This window comes from Lepidochelys kempii, chromosome 1 (assembly GCF_965140265.1).
Source record: "Lepidochelys kempii isolate rLepKem1 chromosome 1, rLepKem1.hap2, whole genome shotgun sequence".
Lineage (NCBI taxonomy): Eukaryota > Metazoa > Chordata > Testudines > Cheloniidae > Lepidochelys > Lepidochelys kempii.
Window position 1 is genome coordinate 3,168,831 of NC_133256.1, and position 22,719 is coordinate 3,191,549.

Genomic DNA, 22,719 nt, shown 5'->3' on the forward strand with positions numbered 1-22,719 from the left:
CTTTTTGGACTCTCATTTTTGAGGAGATTGGTGAGAGGGGCCGCAATGGAGGTGAACCCTGGGATGAAGCAGCTATAGTAACCAGCTAGCCCTAAAAACTGGCATACTTGTTTTGTTTTTTTTTTAAAACAGAGGGGCACATCACTGGAGAGCTTGAAACTTTCCAATAAGGGGTCCCAGCATGTACCCAAGGTGGTCTCATCCCTCCCAAGTTGTCATTTGGTGGGCAGGTGAGGTGGTGTCAGGAAATAAATCGGGGGAGACACGGCTGTCCGACCGATTGTTGGCTGGCACAAACAGGATGACACAAGAGTGCTTTCACTTAAAGCTAAACTTGACTTAGTCTCAAGCACTAACACACATCCGCAACAGGTTAGTAAAACACCCCCAACCCTCAATCATTAGAGAAGCTGAGCATGGCTTTCGAGTGGTACCATAACAGGCTTCTCCTGGCCAGGTTTCCGTCTGCCGGGGGGGACCAAGATGCGTCCAGAGGGAGCATCCCTGAAGAGTCCCTTCTGAGAAGTCCAATTACCTCATTTTTTTCCCCTTTATTTATATATTAGTAATACAATGACATATCCCTTAAAGAAAACTTGCTAAGGAAGCAGGTTTAAAAAGGTCAAACAAGGATTTCCTTATGGTCATCAATTTACCAGTTATGTTGTTGTTTCTTTTTTCAGAGTGTCCATGCCTTGGGGTCCTGGCAAACATTCCCAGGGCACATATATACAGACTTCTTGTTTTTCTAAAATACACGCATCAGCAATTTCAACATTCTCAGCAGGAAGGGCGTGGGGTCAAGCTGCCCTGTCTGTGGCACCCAGCCCCTCCACCCCCCTCATCCCCGCCTTTGTTATGCTGAGGCCACTGCATGATCAATTTACGACCTGCTGACTTGGCTACTTTTAGCAATAAGTAAAGATGGCTCAGAACGGCCTGCTAATTGACTACTGTTAGCAACACACAATAGTGATTCAGTACGGCCTGCTAACTTGGCTCCTGTTAGCAACAAGTGATAGTGGTTTAGGTACTTTACTGGTTTGCCAAAATCTCCCTGAACAGATGCTGCCACCGCCCAAGTGCAGAACCCCTGTGAGAACCCAGGAAGACACACTTGGGAAATTCCTTCCTGTGGGGTACCCTCAAGCCTTTCATCCCCCCCGGGGAAGAGCTGAGAAAGGAATAGAAAAAAAAACAGCAAAATCAGCTGTTGCCACCAGCTATCTAAAAACCATGTGCACAAACCTCTGAAGACACAGAAATCCAATCAGGTTCTTAAAAAGGGTAAATGTTATTGGAACAAGAAAGAAAACACATCTGAAAACTCAGGCTGTTAGGAATTAAACACCAAAAATTGCTTTCCTGGGGTCCATCTTAAGTTTACAAACAAACAAAAACAAAACAAAAATACCTGGGGTTAGCACAGAGGAATCCACAAACCAAAACAAAGAAAATCCCTGATCCCAGTTACCTCAACCTCTCCTCATAAGTCGTGTGCCACAGCCCCTTAATCATAGGACGTCCGCTGGACTCTCTTCAATTTCTCCACATCCCTTCGGTGCTGGAGGACCCAAAACTGGATGGAACATTCCAGATGTGGCCTCACCAGTGCTGAATGGAGGTGAATAATCATTTCCCTCGATCTGCTGGCAATGCTCCTACTAATGCAGCTCAATATTCCCTTAGCCTTCTTGGCAACAAGGGCACACTGCCAACTCATATCCAGCTTCTCGTCCACTGTAATCCTCAGGTCCTTTTCTGCAGAACTGCTGCTTAGCCATTCAGTCCCTCGTCTGTAGCAGTGCATGGGATTCTTCCGTCCTAAGTGCAGGACTCTGCACTTGTACTTGTTGAACCTCATCAGACTTCTTTTGGCCCAATCCTCCAACTTGTCTAGGTCACTCTGGACCCTCTCCCTTCCCTCCAGTGTATCTACCTCTCCCACAGCTTTGTGTCATCCATGAACTTGCTGAGGGTGCAATACATCCCATCATCCAGATAATTAATGAAGATGCTGAACAAAACCAGCCCCAGGACCAACCCCTGGGGCACTCTGCTTCATACAAGCTGCCAACTAGACATCAAGCTGTTGATCACTACCTTTTGATCCAGACAATCTAGCCAGCATTCTATCCACTTTATAATCCATTCTTAGAATCCGTATGTCCTTAACATGCTGGCAAAAATACTGTGGGAGACCTTATTTAAAGCTTTGCTAAGGTCAAGGTATATCATGTCTAATACTTTTCTCATATCCACAGAGCCAGTTATCTCATCATAGAAGGCAATCAGATTCATCAGGCATTATTTCCCCTTGGTAAATCCATGCTGACTGTTCTTGATAACCTTTCTCTCCTTCAAGTGCTTCAAAATGGATTCCTTGAGGACCTGTTCCATGATTTTTCCAGGAACTGAGGTGAGGCTGACCTGTCTGTAGTTCCCTGGTTTCTCCTTCTTCCCTTTTTTAAAGATGGGCACTACATTAGCCTTTTTGCAAACATCTGGGACCTCCCCCAATTGCCTCAAATTTTCAAAGAAAACGGCTAATGGCTCTGCAATCACATCAGCCAATTCCCTCATCACCCTTGGTGCATTAGACCTGGACCCATGGACTTGTGCATGTCCAGCTTTTCTAAATAGTCCCTAACCTGTTCTTTCACCACTTAGGGCTGCTCACCTCCTCCCCATGCTGTTCTGCCCAGGAAGTAGTCTAGAAGAGGACCTTGTCTGTGAAATCTGATGCAAAAAATCATTGAGTACTTCAGCTTTTTCCACACCCTCTGTCACTAGGTTGCCTCCCACATTCCTTAAGGGTCCCACCTTCTTCTTCCCCTGACCTTCTTATTGTTGCTAACATATCTGTAGAAACCCTCCTTGTTACCCTTCACATCCCTTGCTACCTGCAACTCCAGTTGTGCTTGGGCATTCCTGATTACACCCCTGCATGCTCGTGAAATATGTTTATACTCCTTCCTAGTCATCTGTCCAAGTTTTCACTTCTCGTAAGCTTCCTTTTTGTGTTTAAGCTCACAGAAGATTTCTCTATTAAGCCAAGCTCGTCGTCCACCCTATTTGCTATTACAGGCTGTCTGGAGGATTCTCAGGAAGGCTCACCAGTTGGAAGATATGCTTCTCCTAAAGCCTGCTATTTTCCCTCATGGAATAGGCCCTCCCAAAACAGCTGTCTAGTCTGAAAGCATCTTGCCTAGTGAGAGTTACCCAGATGTATATGGAATGTATATGGAATATGCAGTGGGGGAGGTTTAGATTGGATATTAGGAAAAACTTTTTCACTAAGAGGGTGGTGAAACACTGGAATGCGTTACCTAGGGAGGTGGTAGAATCTCCTTCCTTAGAGGTTTTTAAGGTCAGGCTTGACAAAGCCCTGGTTGGGATGATTTAACTGGGAATTGGTCCTGCTTCGAGCAGGGGGTTGGACTAGATGACCTTCTGGGGTCCCTTCCAACCCTGATATTCTATGATTCTATGATTCTATGAATACAGATATGTAATAAAAACAACAAGGAGTCCTTGTGGCACCTTAGAGACTCACATGTTTATTTGGGTATAAGCTTTTGTGGGCTGGAAAGCTTATGCCCAGATAAATTTGTTTATCTCTAAGGTTCCACAAGGACTCCTCTTTGTTTTTGCCGATACAGACTAACATGGTTACTACTCTGAGATATGTAGTTAATATTCATAATTTTGGATACAAAATGATACATGAATAGAAATAGGATAATCATATTCAGAAAATCATAATTTTTCCAATGTCATCTGACATGACCCAACATGCATAAAATGTATCATAGCTGTGCTATTACTGTATCATAATTATTTCACTAGGAAGAATATAAGGTGCAGTGACTCGCAAAGATCAATGGTTCTTTCCACCGGTGAAAGGCCTGAAGTTACAAAGCAACAACAACAGCGGGAAACAAACCTGAGTAAAGGTTGTGACTCCAAGACTTCAGTTCTGTGGCTTGCCATGGCAAAGAGACCTGACACCTGCCCAAATGCACTCTATGTCAGAAATGTCCCAGCATTGACTCTGGACCAACAATCTTAAAAAAAAAAAATGTCAGCAGTGATGCTCATCTGTCCGTGAAACATGCCAATCCTGTCTCCCACCAACCACAGAACTTCTTGCCTGTCCCTGTACACCCTCTGCCTGCAACCACAATCTACAGTGCTGTCTCCTTTTCTCTGTACACCATCCCCCCTACCTCCACAACTCCCAGTACTGCCCGCCTGTCTGTGTACACCCCACTCCCCAACCACATAACCTTCAGTGCTGCCCACCTTGTCTGTGTACATCCCATTCCCTACCCTCCAGCCCCAGTGCTGGCCCCTTGTCCATGTAGCTCCCCGACTCCCACAACTTCCAGCCCTGCCACACAGTGACACCCCTCACCCAGGAATACAACCCCACAGCGACAGCTCACAGAAATAGCTCCACAGATGAGGTTAAACTCAGTGTCTGCCTGCACTGGGGAAAAGGGGAAGATCAGCCTGGACTGCCTTTCTGGGAGTGAAGGGAACCTCAGCAGCAGCTCAGCCTGTGCAGGGAAGGAGAGCGGGACAGACCCAGTGGGACAGAGAGAGGACGTGGAGACTAGAAAGAGCCAGCGTGAGTAACTCTTCCCCCAAATACACAAAGCTTTATATTTATATCTATATTTGAAATATATTTCAGCCCGTTATAAAAGCAGACTCCCCTTCCTGAGGCTGCTTTTCAGTGTTGTCAATTGCTGAGTTTACCATGAGGCTGTAGTGGGGTTGCTCACATGAGGAAGGATTGTCTGGATGGGGGATGGTATCAGAGACAATCTGCTACAGTGTGGTCCATGTTGTGTTACAGTTTGAGACACCCACTGTCCCAGAAGGCCTCATTATGCCTCTTTGGTCTGTTCAGGCAAGTAGGCAAGATGTTGATTCCTCATTTCACACATTTTAGTACTCTGAGCCACTGTGATCTGGAAACTGCAAGTTCCCCTCCAGACACACACTGTGCATTCCTGGAAGACCCCCAGTGAGATTTCCAACATCGCCTGATTTCCTCAAAGCCAGAAACTTGCTTTTCTTTTTAATGCCTTTTGGTGGGTTTTCATACTCTCCAGACTCAGAGATGCAGGGCCATAGAGAGAGGAGACTCCCCTCCCCACAAAAAAAAATTGTTACCCTAATTGTTTTGAACCTCTAAGCCTACGAGTTTGAAATTTCAGCAACTCTTCTATCAGATTTTCTTTGGTCCAAATGAGCTCACCCATTTTAGACACCATGAGACGACTCAAGTTGATGTCACTGGAGGCTCATAGCTGGTGTAAATCAGGCCAAGTCCCTGCATGTGGTTTATGGTGAACTCCCGCCCAGATTGAGAGTTTGACCATTGATTTCAATGGGACAAAGATTTCAAACCTCAGTGTTTAACTTTCAGCTTCCAGGTGTAAAAATTACAGCTTTGGGTTGTGCTAGAGAGAACTATTCTGTGAGTTTGCTGAAAGAGTCTGAAGGAACTCCCCAGTTCATGTGGTGTTCTGAGACCAATCCTGAAAGACAGGGATTCCAAAACACATCAGCCTGATTTTGCTGTAAGGGAGGCCAGTGTCAATCTGGAGTGACCCAGTGAAGGCAGAATGTGAGAGCAGAATCTGGCCAGTGTGCAGCCCTTCCTTGTTGTGAACCCTCTGGTAACACAGATACCCACTACAGAGGGTTTGGCTGAACTTCCTGTGGGTGCAATGAAGTTGCTGAATTGGAAAACTTGAGTCACCCAAAGGGAAAACCACACAGCCCAAAACAGGAAGCTACTGAGGCAGATAGAAGGACACAGTAAGAGACAAGGAACCGATCTGAAAAACAAATATTTTTCTAAACTATTTACAATACATGTGTTGTTCTAAGTTGACATGATGGTAAATTGCTGCCCAGATGGTTCTGGATTTGAACCCTGGAATGCTCTCTGAGCCCTTAGCACTAACTTTATTGCAGAAATAGGCAACTCACTGAAATCCTGCTCAGCAGAGAGAAGAAATCTCCTTCATGTGATATGAAGGCAGAGCCCTGGGAACCGGAGTATGAATGTCACATGTCTGACACTCGAAGTGCTGGACAGTGACCTTTATGATTCCCCTGAACAGTCCCTGCAGACTCTCAGGTTGGTCAGGACTCCCAGACAGTTCCCTCGTCCCTGTGAGCAGCAGGATGAGCAGAAAATGGACCCTGGAGATCTTCATTTTGAGAGCCTCCCCTGGGAGTGGATATATATCTGGCAGCTTCCAAATGTTGTAATAGTTCATCTACTATCTGCATCAGGTAAGGATGAAATTTCAATCCTGTGTTGATCTTTCAGAAATTGACGCAGAAATGGGTTGTGAAGTCATGCATAAGAACTAGTACATTGGGACTTCTCCACTAGATACATTCATGGAGGATAGGTTGATCAATGGCTGTTAGCCAAGATGTTCAGGGATGCAACCCCATGTTCTGAGTGTCCCTAGCTTCTGACTGCCCTATGATGGGACTGGATGACAGGAGATGGATTCCTCAATACCTGCCCTCTTCTGTTCTTTCCCTCTGAAGCACCTGGCATTGGCCACTGCCAGAAGACAGGATACTGGACTAGCTGAACCATTGGTCTGACCCAGTATGGCTGTTCATATGTTCTCATTTGAGTCTTCTTTTTCTTCTGTGGGAGCTGGACCACATAGTTGATGAGGACCACATGCCTCACTACCTCAAATGGTCCCTGACATTGAACCAGTAATTTGAACAGTAAATTTGGTGGTAACAATAACACTCAATCACCCAGTCTGAACACTCACAGCTGGACCCCTTTTTATAGGCCTTCTCTTGTACCTGTTGTGCATTTAGCAAAATACTTCTAGCAAATGTCCATAAACTATTGAGTCAATTTCTTAATTGAACAATGTATTGGACTATCTTCATTGCCTGTGGTTTTTCGTCTTCCATGTTTCTCCAAGCAAGACTGGAAAGCCTTGAGGATGCTTCCAATAAAACAGTTCAAAGGGAGAAAACTCAGAAGCTTGAAGCACCTTCCTCATAGCAAAAAAGAGACTGGGGAAAAGTTGGTCCCAGTGTTTGGAATTAGAGGAAACAAACTTCTTAAATGTCGCCATCAAAGTTCTGCGAAGTCTCTCTACCAACCCATCAGTTCTTAGTGTTTTTACCCTTAGTAGAATGCACAGTAATTTCATTAGTTGTAAATTGAAGTTAGGTCCTTGATCAATAAGGATTTCTCGAGGTTTTGCCACTCTGCAGAGGTATCTCATGAGCTGATTTGGCTCATAACCAGGGTGCTTGGCCTTGGAGCCTTGAGGCACCTTCCTGACAGAAAAAATAAGGTGGGGGAATAGTTGGTCCTAGTGTTTGGGATCTGAGGCTACAAACATCTTTAATGTCACTATCAAAGTTCTGTGAAATCATTCTACCAACGCTGAGTTTGAAAATGGAAGATCGAGGTTCTTAGTGTCTGTATCCTTAGTAGTCCTTGATCAGTAAGGATTTCTTGGGGTATTGACACCTAGGAGAAGAATTTAATAAACTCTTTTGCTGTTTTGTCTCATAGTACTATGCCTAGATTGTAATAAAAATAGCTTTGTGCCTTTGTCACTGAACTGTGCCTGTGGTCTTTATGCATAACACTGAGGTCTGTTGAATTAGCCGGTTGCCATATCAGTGCATTTTGATAACATTGGAGCTCCAAGGACAGATGCACTGAGTAGTCTGAACAGCATTACCAAAGCAACAATGTTCCAGCCTTCAGCACTTAACAACAGCCGGCTGACACTCTGAGCCCAGGGATGAACAACTCTACGGTCTGGAGCGAGTCAGCGACTGTTGTGCCTCCTGCCCAAAGTGCGGCCACTGCCTCAGTCGCTGTGGTTCCACCACTTCCCCATTCACCGCAGCAAGTTGTTCATAGGGTTGGCTAAGGACAAGATTATGTCACAGATTCCGTGACTTTCAGAGACCTCCATGACATTTTTCACTTCAGCTCAGGGGCTGGAGAGCCATAGCTGTGAGCTAGTGTGGCCCCGAGCTCCCAGCTGCCATAGTTGGCCAAGGACCTAGCAGCTCTCTGCCACTGCGGGTGGCAGGGGGACCATCAGCTCTGAGGTGGCACAGGTGGTGGAGACCCCTGTAACTCTGTGATGCTGGGGATGCCTCAGGAGCTCTGGACCTCTCAGATGCTGGGTTTCAGGTGGAGGCCACAGAGCTCTGAGCTGCTGGTACTGGTACTTGTATCCTGATTGAGGGTTGGCAGGTATTTGAAACAAAAATGCGGTGGATAACAGTTTTTAAAATAGCCCCAAAGAAGCCCAAAATATATGTAGTGTAAAAATAACAGTAAGATTATTATGTTATTAATTTGTAATTGCATTCAATGATGGTAGTCAAAGTCCATATTTTGAGTTGAATTAATTTGTTACTGTTAGTTTCTAAAAGGCAATATTTCTTCTTCCCAGTCTTCATCAGAAGTAGAATGCTTCTTCTGATGGCCAGCAATGAAAGAGCAAACAAGCGAAGTTCACTAAAGTTTCTGTCCCCAGCGGCATCCATGTGTTCGAGACCTATCAAAAACTGCTCTACTTGACTGTTCTCAGTATGAGGTTAGTGAACCATAGGCAAAATGCTCCACTAATGTTTTAACTGTCCAAGGTATCCAGAAAACTATGCCAACAATGAGATATTAGCCGAACCAGGTCATGAAGGACTTAGCACTGAATGAGATTCCATCACCAGGACATTTTGTGGGAATCTCTATTTCATCTGCTTCACAAACTACTTCACTTCTCCAAGATGAAATCTCTATGCCTACTTTTGATGTCTTTGACAGAGGGAATTGTTATTGTGTATTTTGAAAGTTCCAGTTGAAAGTGACTCTAAAACCAACTGTGTAAAGTGCTAAATTATTGGACTCCAAGAGAATGTCATAGTTTAACACAGCAATCTGTTTGCTGGAGTTTTCAGAATCCCCAGCAGGGGCAACTTAACTATTTCACTCCTCACCGTGTCAGGAATGAAGCAATGAGAACACAACAATTCCGTATGATCAAGGATCAAATCCAAGTAAGCATGCTCTTGTCTAACACTGCAGGTTATTAGATTTAAGAACACAGAGACATAAGCAATAGGTTTAGAACATTATTGAATCATGAAATCCTAGAAGATTAGGGTTGGAAGAGAACTCAGGAGGTCATCTAGTCCAACCTCCTGCTCAAAGCAGGACCAACCCCAACTAAATCATCCCAGCCAGGACTTTCTCAAGCCGGCCCTTAAAAACTCAAAGGATGGAGATTCCACCACTTCCCTAGATAACCCATTCCAGATATTTACCTAGCAGCTGGATCACTATTGAGTGATTGGCCTGGTGCTCACCTGCTGGGGAGAAAGGATGCCAGAAAAAGGTCTCTAAAGGTAGATTCAGAAAACTGCTCCAAAGTATACTGTGTTACCTAATCTTTTATAATTTCTGCAAAACACATAGGTCATAATGACCCCTACTGGACCATCACTTTTCCTAACTATCAATAAACCTCTAATATCACAAGCATCTGGACTCATGGTTTTCATTCACTTATCTTCTTTCATTGTCACTTATTTACATGTCTGTCTCCTTCTCCCATTCTGATTGGGGAACCTGTCATCTAGATTTTGACCTTGCATCTAAAAGCCTGCTTTTCAATTAACCCTTAACTATGTGGTGTTCTATTGTATTAATTCATAGTTGCTCAGTAACACAGTCCAGTTCTCAAAACCCTACAGTTTCACAACTCTCACTATCAGGCTCTAGTACAATGTCCTCAATTTCTGCAGCAACTTTCCTGTGTTAGCACCTTTCAAGTGAAACATTTGATATTTCCTCCAGGCATACTGAAGGATTGGACGTAGAAAAGTCAGGTAAACTTTCTGACTAGATCATTGTACAAAGGATAAACAAGTTCAACATTGTAGTTTCTTAATCTGTCTTTGGCTATCAGAATGCATAACTTTAGTTTGTTGAACTGATCAAGAACCCTGTTCACACAGGGTCTAATGCAAAGTCACCTTACATCAGAAAATTGCAGTATATTCTCTTGGTGTGAAAGTAACAGAAAGGATGAGTGACAGGGTTCAGCTGGGGAGGGGACTGATGAGTGATGCCTGACAGAGACCAGGTGATGGTCAGATTGAGGGAACTCAGCAACGGAGAGAGCAGTGCTTGGTGATGGAGTTATAAGACATTAGGTGTGAGGAACTCTGACTGTGAACTTCCATAGTGTTGAGCTCACCCAAATTGGGACAGAACATCCTTGATTAACAAGGCAATATCTTTTCCCAGTCAGGTTTAAAATAATTACCCCCAGCAATCACCTTCTGCAGGTATATTTGCCCACTTTCTCACGAAGCTCTTTGGTTTTGACCCCATAAATGATAGGGTTGAACATGGGAGGGACAAGGAAGTACAGGGTTGCCAAGATGATGTGAATGTGGGTAGCTATGCCTTGACCAAACCGGTGTGTCAGAGAGGAAAACAGCAAGAGAATACAAGACATGAGCATTACACAGATGTGGGATGTGCAGGTGTTGAGGGCTTTCTGGCAGGCTTTCTTGGAGGATATTCTGATGATGGCCCTGATGATCAGACCATAGGACAGGGTAACGAACAACAGGTCTAACCCAATGACTACAAATGCTATCACCAAGCCATACATCCTGTTGACTGTAATGTTTCCACATGACATCTTTGCCACAGCCATGTGGTCACAGTACATATGAGGGATAATACGGTTGGCACAGAATGGGAGCCTGCTCAGGAGCAGGGGCAGAGGCAAAATGAAGAGAACAGCTCTTATCAAACCCACTAGCCCCAGCTTAGCTATTCGTGCATTGGTGAGGATGGTGGAATATCTCAGAGGGTTACATATGGCAACATAGCGATCAAAGGCCATTGTCATGAGAACAGCTGACTGCATAACAGAAACTGCATGAAGGAAGAACATCTGGATGAGGCAGCCACCCATAGTAATGCCTTTCAAATTGAACCAAAATATACACAGTGCCCTTGGTATGACGGATGTAGAAGTGGTGATGTCTGTGAGCGCCAGCATGCAAAGCAGCAGGTACATCGGCTTGTGCAGGGTCTGCTCTTTGCCTACAACAAACAGAAGCATGAAATTTCCCAACAGGCTGATGATGTAGCACATAAAGAAAGGGATGGAAACCCAGATGTGGCCAGCTTCCAGGCCAGGGATGCCCATTAGGATGAATGTTGAAGGGCCAGAAGGGGTGAGGTTGAAAGCTGCCATGAAGAGTTCGATGTGTCAATCAGGCTGCAAAATGCTCAAAGTATCTGTGAAGGGAGAAAAGAAGAGCAATGAGATTTAAACACTTTATCACGGCTATGTCTACACTATGAAATTCGGTCAAATTTATAGAAGTCGGTTTTGTAGAAAGCGTTTTTATACAGTCGATTGTGTGTGTCCCCATGCAAATGCTCTAAGTGCATTTAGTCAGCATTTAGTCGGTGGAGTGAGACCACAGTACCGAGGCAACTGTCGACTTCCGGAGTGTTGCACTGTCGGTAGCTATCCCACAGTTCCCGCAGACTTCGCTGCCCATTTTAATTCTGGGTAGAAATCCCAGTGCCTGATGGGACTAAAACATTGTCACGGGTGGTTCTGGGTACATATCGTCAGGCCCCCCTTCCCTCCCTCCCTCCGTGAAAGCAATGGCAGACAATCGTTTTGTGCCTTCTTTCCTGGATTACTCAGGCAGACGCCATACCACGGCAAGCATGGAGCCCACTCAGCTCACCGTCACCATATGTCTCCTGGGTGCTGGCAGACGTGGTACTGCATTGCTACACTGCAGCAGCTCACTGCCTGGTATGACCGTATGTATGGTAGCCATCGTCACTGTACTCCAGCGTGCTCTTTTATCCGACCTCGGTGAGGTCAGTCAGAGGCGCCTGGAAAAACGTGGGAGTGACTCAGCCAGGTCATTTCCCTTTTAAATTTCGTCTCATGGCGATTCAGTCCTGCCGGCAGTCCTACTGTACCGTCTTCTAATGAGCAGCCAGGAGACGACCATGGCCAGCAGTCATACTGCACCGTCTGTTGCCAGCAAGATGTATAAAGATAGAGGAAGTGGCTCGAAACAAGAAATAGACCAGATCTGTTTTGTATTCATTTTCTCCTCCCTTCCTCCCTCCCTCCATGAAATCAACGGCCTGCTAAACCCAGGGTTTTGAGTTCTATCCTTGAGGGGGCCATTCTGTTTCTCCTTGATGCAAAGCCACCCCCTTTGTTGATTTTAATTCCCTGTAAGCCAACTCTGTAAGCCATGTCATCAGTTGCCCCTCCCTCCATCAGAGCAATGGCAGACAATCATTCCGCGCCTTTTTCAGTGCAGACGCCATTGCACTGGGAACATGGGGTGCTCAGATCACCGCAGCAATTATGAGCACTATAAATACCGTGCGCATTATCCAACAGGATATGCAGACCCATAACCTGCAAGAAAAGCGAAACCAGGTGAGGAGGAGGCAACTGTAGCGCGGTGACGAGAGTGATGAGGACATGGACATAGACTTCTCACAAAGAACGGGCCCTGCAACGTGCACATCATGGTGTCAATTGGGCAGGTTCATGGCACTGAACGCTGACTCTGGGCCCAGGAAACAAGCACAGACTGGTGAGACCACATAGTGTTGCAGGTCTGGGACAATTCCCAGTGGCTGCGAAACTTTTGCATGCGTAAGGGCACTTTAATGTAACTTTGTGACTTGCTTTCCCCTGCCCTGAAGCGCAAGAATACCAAGATGAAAGCAGCCCTCACAGTTAAGAAGTGAGTGGCAATAGCTCTGTGGAAGCTTGCAATGCCAGACAGCTACCGGTCAGTCAGGAATCAATTTGGAGTAGACAAATCTACTGTGGGGGCTGATGTGATGTAAGTAGCCAACGCTATCACTGAGCTGCTGATATCAAGGGTAGTGACTCTTGGAAATGTGCAGGTCATAGTGGATGGCTTTGCTGCAATGGGGATTCCCTAAGTGTGGTGGGGCCATAGACGGAACCCATATCCCTATCTTGGCACCGGAGCACCAACGCAGCAAGTACATAAACCGCAAGGGGTATTTTTCAATGGTGCTGCAAGCACTGGTGGATCACAAGGGACGTTTCACCAACATCAGTGTGGGATGTCTGGGAAAGGTACATGACGCTCGCATCTTCAGGAACGCTGGTCTGCTTCAACAGCTGCAGCAAAGGACTTACTTTCCATATCAGAAAATAACCGTTGCACAGGTTGGAATGCCTATAGTTATCCTTGGGGACCCAGCCTACCCCTTAATGCCCTGGCTCATGAAGCCGTACACAGGCACCCTCAACAATAGTTAGGAGCAGTTCAACTACAGGCTGAGCAAGTGCAGAATGGTGGTAGAATGTGCATTTGGACGTTTAAAGGCACGCTGGCGCAGTTTACTGACTCGGTTAGACCTCAGTGAAACCAATATTCTCACTGTTATTACTGCTGGCTGTGCGCTCCACAATATCTGTGAGAGTAAGGGGGAGACGTTTATGGCAGGGTGGGAGATTGAGGCAAATCACCTGCAGCCAGACACCAGGGCAGTTCAAAGAGTAGAGGAGGGCACAATGTGCATCAGAGAAGCTTTGAAAAACAGTTTCAGGAATGGCCAGGCTACGGTGTGAAAGTTCTGTTTGTTTCTTCTTGATGGAAACCCCCCACCTCCCGGGTACACTCTACTTTCCTGTAAGCTAAGCACCCTCCCCTCCCCCCTTCAATCACCACTTGCAGAGGCAATAAAGTCATTGTTGCCACATTCATGCATTCTTTATTTATTCAACACACAAATAGGGGGATAACTGCCAACGTAGCCCAGGAGGGGGGGGCGGAGGAGGGAAGGACAAGGCCACACAACGTTTTAAAACTTATTGAATGCCAGCCTTCTGTTGCTTGGGCAATCCTCTGGGGTGGAGTGGCTGCATGGCCGGAGGCCCCCCACTGCGTTCTTGGGCATCTGGGTGAGGAGGCTATGGAACTTGGGGAGGAGGGCGGTTGGTTACACAGGGGCTGTAGCAGCCGTCTGTGCTCCTGCTGCCTTTCCTGCAGCTCAGCTATACGCTGGAGCATATGAGTTTGATCCTCCAGCAGCCTGAGCATTGACTCCTGCCTTCTTTCAGCAAGCTGACACCACCTACCATCTTCAGCCCGCAACCTCTCCTCACGGTCATATTGTGTTTTCCTGCACTCTGACATTGTCTGCCTCCACGTATTTTGCTGTGCTCTGTCAGTGTGGGAGGACAGCATGAGGTTAGAGAACATTTCATCACGAGTGCATTTTTTTTTGCCTTCTAATCTTCGCTAGCCTCTGGGAAGGAGAAATACATGCAGCTGGTGGAGGAAAAAAAAGGGAGAGTGGTAGTTAAAAAAGACACATTTCATAGAACAATGTGTACACTCTTTCACGGTAAACCTTGCTTTTAACATTACATAGCACATGTGCTTTCATTACAAGGTCGCACTTTGCCTCTTTTATTGAGGGTATGACGGTTTGGTGTGAGAGATCACTCAAACAGGGCCGGGCAGCAGAATTTGGCTTGCAGGCAGCCATGGTAAGCCACAGTCTTTTGGTTTCTTTAACCTTCATAACATGTGGGAATGGTTTCAAACAGCAGCACCCTCATTTCCCATATGAAGTAGCCATTGGGTTGGCCATTAAAAATGGGTTGGCCATTTAAAAGGAGGGGCTGCGGTTTCTGGGTTCATGTGCAGCAGAAACCCAACTAACCCTCCCCACACACACACCCAATTCTCTGGGATGATGGCTTCACACACACACACACACACTGCATGGCTAACAGCAGGGAAGATTTCTGTTCAGCCACAGGCAAACAGCCCAGCAGGAACGGGCACCTCTGGCTGTCCACTTACTAAAACCACCCTATTGCAACCAGGTGACCGTGAATGATATCACTCTCCTGAGGGTAACACAGAGAGATAAAGAATGGATGTTGTTTGAATACCATCAAACACCAGGACCATATGCTGCAATGTTTTATTCCGCAATGATTCCTGACTACATGCTACTGGCCTGGCATGGTAAAGTGTCCTACCATGGAGGATGGAATAAGGCTGCCCTCCCCAGAAACCTTTTGCAAAGGCTTTGGGAGTACATCCAGGAGAGCTTTATGGAGATGTCCCTGGAGGATTTCCGCTCCATCCCAGACATGTTAACAGACTTTTCCAGTAGCTGTACTGGCCACGAGTGCCAGGGCAAATTAATAATTAAACACACTTTCTTTTAAACCATGTATAATATTTACAAAGGTACACTCACCAGAGGTCCCTTCTCCACCTTCAGGGTCCAGGAGCTCACCTTGGGTGGGTTTAGGGGGTACAGAGTCCTGGTCCAGGGTGATAAACAGATCCTGGCTGTTGGGGAAACCGGTTTCTCTGCTTCCTTGCTGTGAGCTATCTACAACCTCCTCATCATCATCCTCTTCCTCACCCCCAAAACCCGCTTCCGTGTTGCCTCCCACTCCTTGGATGGAGTCAAAGCACAGGGTTGGGGTAGTGGTGGCTGCACCCCCTAGAATGACATGCAGTTCATCATAGAAGAGGCATGTCTGGGGCTCTGAACTGGAGCGGCCGTTTGCTTCTCTGGTTTTTTGGTAGGCTTGCCTGAGCTCCTTAATTTTCAAGCGGCACAACTACGGGTCCCTGTTATAGCCTCTGTTCTTCATGCCATTGGAGATTTTTTCAAATATTTTGGCATTTCGTTTTTTCAAACGGAGTTCTGCTAGCATGGATTCATCTTCCCATACAGCGATCAGATCCCTTACCTCCTGTTTGGTCCATGATGGAGCTCTTTGGCGACTCTGGGACTGCATGGTCTCCTGTATGGTGAGCTCTGCATGGTGACCTGTGCAGGTGAGCTCACCACGCTGGCCAAACAGGAAATGAGATTCAAAAATTCGCGGGCCTTTTCCTGTCTACCTGGCCAGTTCATCTGAGTTGAGAGTGCTGTCCAGAGCGGTCACAACTGAGCACTCTGGGATAACTCCCGGAGGCCAATACCGTCGAATTGTGTCCACAGTACCCCAAATTCGACCCGGCAAGGCCGATTTCAGCGCTAATCCCCTCGTCGGGGGTGGAGTAAGTAAATTGATTTGAAGAGCCCTTTAAGTCGACAAAAAGGGATTTGTCGTGTTGATGGGTACAGGGTTAAATCGATTTAACACTGCTAAATTCAACCTAAAGTCAGAGTGTAGACCAGGCCATATATATTACTGTCACGGAGTCATCGGGTGATACTCTGGAACTACTCCCTACGAAACTAGTCAGGACTCTGGGCGAGCATGCCTCCTCTCTCTGAGCATACTGTCTCCAAGACAAGAATCTTACACAGCTTCAAGCTTCCTGGGTCTGACCTCAGAGCATTCAGCTCTTCCACACTGTGCACTTCCCACAGCAAATCTGCACAGGCAGGGCTCCTGGGGAAGCCCGAGGGTCCTGCACCCCAACTCCACAGTCAGACATGACTCTCAGCCAGCTGGTAAAGCAGAAGGTTTACTAATCAACAAGAACACAGCATAGAACAGAGCTTCCTATTACAGACATCAGTGAATTTCAGCCAAGTCCATCTTGGGAATTCTGAGCCAGATGCCCTGGATTCCCCCTTTTTCAGTCCCTGATGCAGACTGCCAGCTTCCAGCCACCTGACCTCTGACACCCCCCTTGATGCTCCTCCTCCTTCTGTTTGTCTCGCTTCCTGGGCAAAAGGTGTCACCTGGTTTCATAACCCCTCCTGGGTCTCAGGTTACATAGGTGCAAATAACTGGGCAGCCTCACCTGCCCTGGGGTCCTCAGCAAAATCACACACCCAGTTCCCACCACCAAAGTATTGGTGCAGTACACAGGGAAGCTACGGTACACACGGTAATAGTATAGGACAGTAAGACTCACATGCAACTTAACAAGATGAATAAAACCCCACTTCTTCCAAATTACAATAAACATTTTATAGTTATTTACAATTTGGAAAAGGCTGAACAGTGAGGTGGCAACATTGACAGATGGCACCAGATTATTTAGGTCACCGTGAAGTCCAGAGAACTTCTCAGAGGGAGCTAAGCAAACCAGGTGAATGGGCAGCAGGATGGCAGATGATCTCCCACGTCACTAAATGCAACATTTATGCCCTTTGGAGGGAAAAGATTGAACTCCTCAAAGACCTTACAAGGTTGTAATTTAACTGTATGAACTCAGGACAGGGAGCTGGGCATCATGGTACACAGCTCTGTGGAACCCTGCTCACAGTGCAAGTATGGCCAGAAACTAAGCAAAACATTGGGATCCAGGAGGAGTGGGATGGGGAATCCAAAGTAAATGCTATGCCATGAGATCCGTCAGCCAATGTTTCACCTTTCTCTGGACTCCTCTGTGTAGTACTGGGGGGCCCTTCTCACACAGGATATTGCAGAACTAGAGGGGTTCAGGGAAGAGCAATGAAAATGATCAAGAGGCTGGGGAAACTCTCATACAGAGAGAGGTTGAAAAGACTGGGATTGTTAACTTTCAAAGGAGATAAATAAAAGGGGATATGGGAAAAGTCTATAAAATACTGACTGATAGATAACAGATTGAGACTCTAATCTCCTTGTCTCTTAACACAATCTGAAGAGGACATTTGATTCAACTGAAACGTGGCAAATTCAAAACAGATGGAAAAATATGCCTAAGTGCCTAAGTAGGAGCTTATTGCCACAAAAGATAGTTGAGACCGTGAGCTAAGAAGGATCAGGTAGAGCTTGTAAATTTGCATGGATAGTGAGACTATTCAGTTACAATAGGTACAGCTAAATAAATATTTGAAAAACCTACATGCCCACATGTTTCAGGGCATAAGAAAATCTCTACAAGTTAGGTATTAGGGTGACACCCTCAGAACGGTGTCTCAGATAATACCTGTAATTTATGTCTCATTCAAAGCTCGGTGCCTGCAAGAAAGTCTCTCATCAAAAGAAACAAGGGAAGTAACAGACATGCAGGCCTGTAGCCGTAAATACCAAGACCCTTTTGGCCTTTATGCCCATTCTGTTGAGCACGAAATCATAGCCCAGCATGATTATGTCTGTTTGGCTCCTTTTCAATATAGGACTTGTATCGTGGATGAGACCTGTGGTCCAGCTAGTCCACGGCCCTCTCTCTGGGTGTAAGAAGAGATACATGTCAGCAATTCATCTGACTACCTTTCTCATGCCTGAAGTTTGCAGATGATACAAAAATTGGTGATCATAAATAATGAAGGGGACAGGTCACGCATTCAGAGCAATCTGAATTTGTTGGTCAATTGAGTCAAAGCAAACAGTTATGTTCTAATCTAGGAACCAAGAATGTAGGTGATGCTTACACAATGCGGGAATATCACGGGAAGTGCAATGGCTGTGAACAAGACTTGGGGGCATAAAGAGATAATTTTCTAAATATGAGCTTTCCCTGCAGCGAAAAGAGCCAATGTTAACCTGGGTATCTCAAGGAGAGGTTGATGAATGCAAAGTAATAAACATTGGAAAGCATAACCCCAACTATACATATAAAATGATGGGGTCTAAATTAGCTGTTACCACTCAAGAAAGAGATCTTGGAGCCATTGTGGATAGTTCTCTGAAAACATCCACTCAATGCGCAGTGACAGACAAAAAGACAAACAGAATGTTGGGACTCATTAAGAAAGGGATAGATGATAAGACAGAAAATGTCATATTGCCTCTCTATGAATCCATGGTATGCCCACATCTTCAACACTGCATGCAGATCTGGTTGCCCCATCTCAAGGAATATATATTGGAATTAAAAAAGTTTCAGAAACAGGCAACAAAATGATTAGGGGTATGGAATGGCTGCTGTAGGAGGAAAGATTAATAAGACTCGGACTTTTCAGACTGGAAAAGAGATGACTAAGAGGGGATATGATAGAGGTCAGTGAAATCATGACTGGTGTGGAGAAAGTAACTAAGGAAGTGTTACTCCTCATAACACAAGGACTAGTGGCCACCAAATGACATTAACAGGCAGCAGGTTTAAAACAAACAAAAGAAAGTATTTTTTTTTCATGCAACACCCTGTCAGCCTGTGAAACTTTTGCTAGAGGATGTTGAGAAGTCCAAGACTATAACTGGGTACAAAAAAGAACTAGATAAATTCATGTACGATAGAACCATCAATAGCTATTAGCCAGGATGGGCAGGGATGCTGTCCCGAGCCTCTGTTTGCCAGAAGATGGGGATGGGTGAGAGAGAATGGATCACTTGATGGTTACCTGTCTCCATAGGCTGTTTGGAGCGTTCTCAGGAAGTCTTACTATGTGGGAGCTAAGTTTCTCCTAAGGCATACTGTTCTCCCTAATGGCACATTGTCCTGAATAGGCCCTTCCCAACCAGCTATCTAGACTGACACATTACCCAGGTGTAACTACATTTGAAATACAAATATATAGTCTATATTCATTACTTCAGATGCAAAAATTATACATTCATACATATAGCATAATTGTAGTCAGGAAATCATACTTTGTCCAATGACATCTTGCATGACCCAACTTGCATAAAATTTATCATAATTCTGCTATTATCATATCATAATAATATCACTGTGAAGAATAGGAGACGCCATGTCACAAAAAGATCAATGTGTCTTTCCACTGGTGAAATGCATGAAATTACAGAAGAACAAAACCAACAACAATTGCAAACAAAACTGAGTAAAGGTTGTGTTACCCATTCTGCAATTTTGTGGCTTGCCAGGCCAAAGACACCCTGAGACATGCCCAAAGACACCAGGTGCCAGGAAAGATCCCAGACCTGTATTTGGATGAACAATCACAAAGAAAATGTTCATTTCAGCAGCGTGGACCACCTGTCCATGTATATGCTGCACCCCATCCCCACAACCCTCAGCACTGCCTGTCTGTCCATGTACCCCCTGCTTGCCCCACAGCCCCCCATCGCTACCTTGCTGACCCTGTACATACCCTCCTTGCCCTCACATCCCTCAGCAATGCCCTCCTGTCAGCGTTCACCCTGATCCCTGTCCCATAACCCTCAGTGCTGTGCACCTATCTGTGTACACCTCACTCCCTGCCCCATAACCTCCAGTGCTGGCCACTTGTCCATGTAGGTCCCCCCTGACCAGAAATTCCAACCCAGCCACACAGCGATACCCCTCACTCAGGTGCAAGACTGCACAGCGACAGCTCACAGAAATACCTCCTCAGACCAGGTGAAACTCAGGGTCTGCCTGCACCAGGGAAAAGGGGATCAGCCTGAACTGCCTCTCTGAGGGGGAAGGGAACCCCAGCGGCAGCTCAGCCTGAGCAGGGAAGGAGAGTGGGACAGACCCACCAGGAGGGAGAGAGGACGTGGAGACTAAAAGGAGCCAGTGTTAGTAACTCTTCCTCAGAACAACACAAAGCTTTAACATACTGCAGCCTGCTAGAAACCCAGACACCCCTTCCTGAGGCTGCTTTATATGTTGAAAATTGCTGATGCCATGAGGCTGTCATGGGATTACTCATGGGAGATGGGATGGTCCTGATAGGGGAAGGTGTCAGAGACAATCTGCTACAGTGTGGTCCACGTTACAATATAATCTGAGACACGCCCCTGCTCCAGGAGACCTCATTACGCCTCTTTGGTCTGTGCATTAGGCAGGATGTGAATTCCCTCTTTCACTCGGTTTTAGGACTCCACACCACTGTGATCTGGATACTGCATGGGCCGTGCCCCGCCCCTGCTCCCATATGCAAACTGTGCATTCGTGGACCTCTCCTGGTGAGATTTCCAACACTATCTGGTTTCCTCTAAGCCAGAAATATGCTTTCATTTTTACTGCATTTTTGTTCTCCTTATCATCTTCAGAACCAGAGATGTAAGGGCATGGAGAGATCAGACCCCTCCCCTTCCTGATTTTTCCCCCTAATTTCTTGAACATATAACTCTGTAAGTTTGAGATTTCAGCAACTCTCCTGTCAGTTCTTCTTTAGTGCAAGCGAGCTCACCCATGCTTAGAGGTCTCCGGAAGACTCCAGTTCAAGTTGCTGGAGGCTCACAGCTGGTGTAAATCAAGCCATTGCTTAAAGTCCCTGCATGTGGATTTAGGGTGAACTCCTGGCAGTGTTGAGAGTTTTACCACTGATCTCAATGGGACCAGATTCACCCTTAGTGTTTAACAGTTGGCTCTGACATGCAAAAATCATGGCTTCAGGTCCTGTTACAGAAAGCGCTATTCTGTAAAGGTGCTGAAAGAGTCTGAAGAAAACCCCAGCTCATGTGGTGTTCTGAGATCGAGCATGCAAGATGGGGATTTCAAAACACAGGGGCCCTTATTTTGCTATAAGGGAGGCCAGTGTCAATCTGGAGTGACCCAGTGAAGGCAGAATGTGATGGCAGAATCTGGCCAGTGTGCAACCCATTCTTGTTGTGAACCCTCTAATAAAACAGATACCCGCTGCAGAGGCTTTGGCTGAGCTTCCTAACAGCACAGTGAAGTTGCTGAATTGGAAAACTTGAGTGAATCAGAGGGAAAACCACACAGCTCAAAACAGGGAACTGAGACAGATAGAAGGACACAGTGAGAGACAAGGACCTGGTCTGAAAAACAGATATTTGTCTAAACTATTTCCAGTACATTTGTAGTTCCAATTTTACCAGGTAAATCTCTTTGTATTTCTGATAATACTTAATAGTTCAAGTCACCGTGCTGGTGAATTTCTGCCCAGGTGATTCTTGACTGGAACCCTGGAACCCTTCCTGAGTCCTCAGCATTAATTTTAATGCAGAAACAGCAACTCACCAAAATCCCGCTCAGCGCAGACAGAAAATCTCCTTACAGTGTCAGGAAGGCAGAGCCCTGAGAATCAGTGTATGAATCTCACATCTCTGACACTCGCTGTGCTGGAGAGTGACCTTTATGATTCCCCTGCACAGACCCTGCAGACTCTCCTGTTGGTCAGGATTCACACACAATTCCCTGGGCTCCATGGGAAGAGCATAAAATAGACACTGAAGAACTACAGCTTGAGACTCTCCCCAGGGAGTGAAGAAATGTGTATCCAGTATCAGATTGTCATGGCAAACTGAGTCTTGTAGACTGTTCAGACAAGCAATGGATGATGGCTTTCTCTGCTGTGTGTAATGCACTACCATCTGCACTATATGTGGGAATGCTGCCAGAAGATACAGGACCAAAAACCATTTTGAATTGATCGTAGCAGCGTACCTACATACTTCCCATGCGGTTATGATATCCAGTCTATTAACCTCAGAAAAGTCACTGCCATCCTTCTTGAGGCTACATGATGTGATCCTGAATTGATGCAAGCCAAAGGGCATGGAATAAGCCTTTTTTCTCTTAGAATATTAGCATCAAAGGTATTTGCTAATATCCCCTTTTGAGGTCTAAAGTGAATATATATCTTGCAGGTTCCGACTGTTCTAATAATTCATCTACTCTGTGCATCAGGTAAGGATCACATTCCAGTACTGTGCTGATCTCTCAGAAATAAGTGCAGAAATGAGCTGTGACATCCTGCGTCAGAACTAGTACAATAGGACTTCTCCACTCACTGAGTGATTCCTTTACCAGTCTCAGGGTCAAAATCATCTAGAGTTCATCTCACACGGTATCCCA

At 45.8% G+C, this 22,719-nt stretch overlaps 1 protein-coding gene across 1 annotated transcript; it reads right to left on the reverse strand.

The window, feature by feature from the left end:
* Window positions 1–10,376: 10,376 nt before the first annotated feature.
* LOC140916869 (olfactory receptor 52N2-like) lies at window positions 10,377–17,501 on the reverse strand. Its single transcript, XM_073358789.1, has 2 exons — window positions 17,455–17,501; window positions 10,377–11,359 (listed from the first exon to the last, which is right to left on the reverse strand). Exon 2 carries the CDS (start codon window positions 11,313–11,315, stop codon window positions 10,377–10,379), a length of 939 nt encoding a protein of 312 aa, XP_073214890.1. The 5' UTR covers window positions 11,316–11,359; window positions 17,455–17,501.
* Window positions 17,502–22,719: the final 5,218 nt, after the last annotated feature.

Excerpts from the sequence above, each read along its gene's own strand:
- LOC140916869 (XM_073358789.1), bottom strand. The coding sequence starts at position 11,315 with ATGGCAGCTTTCAACCTCACCCCTTCTGGCCCTTCAACATTCATCCTA.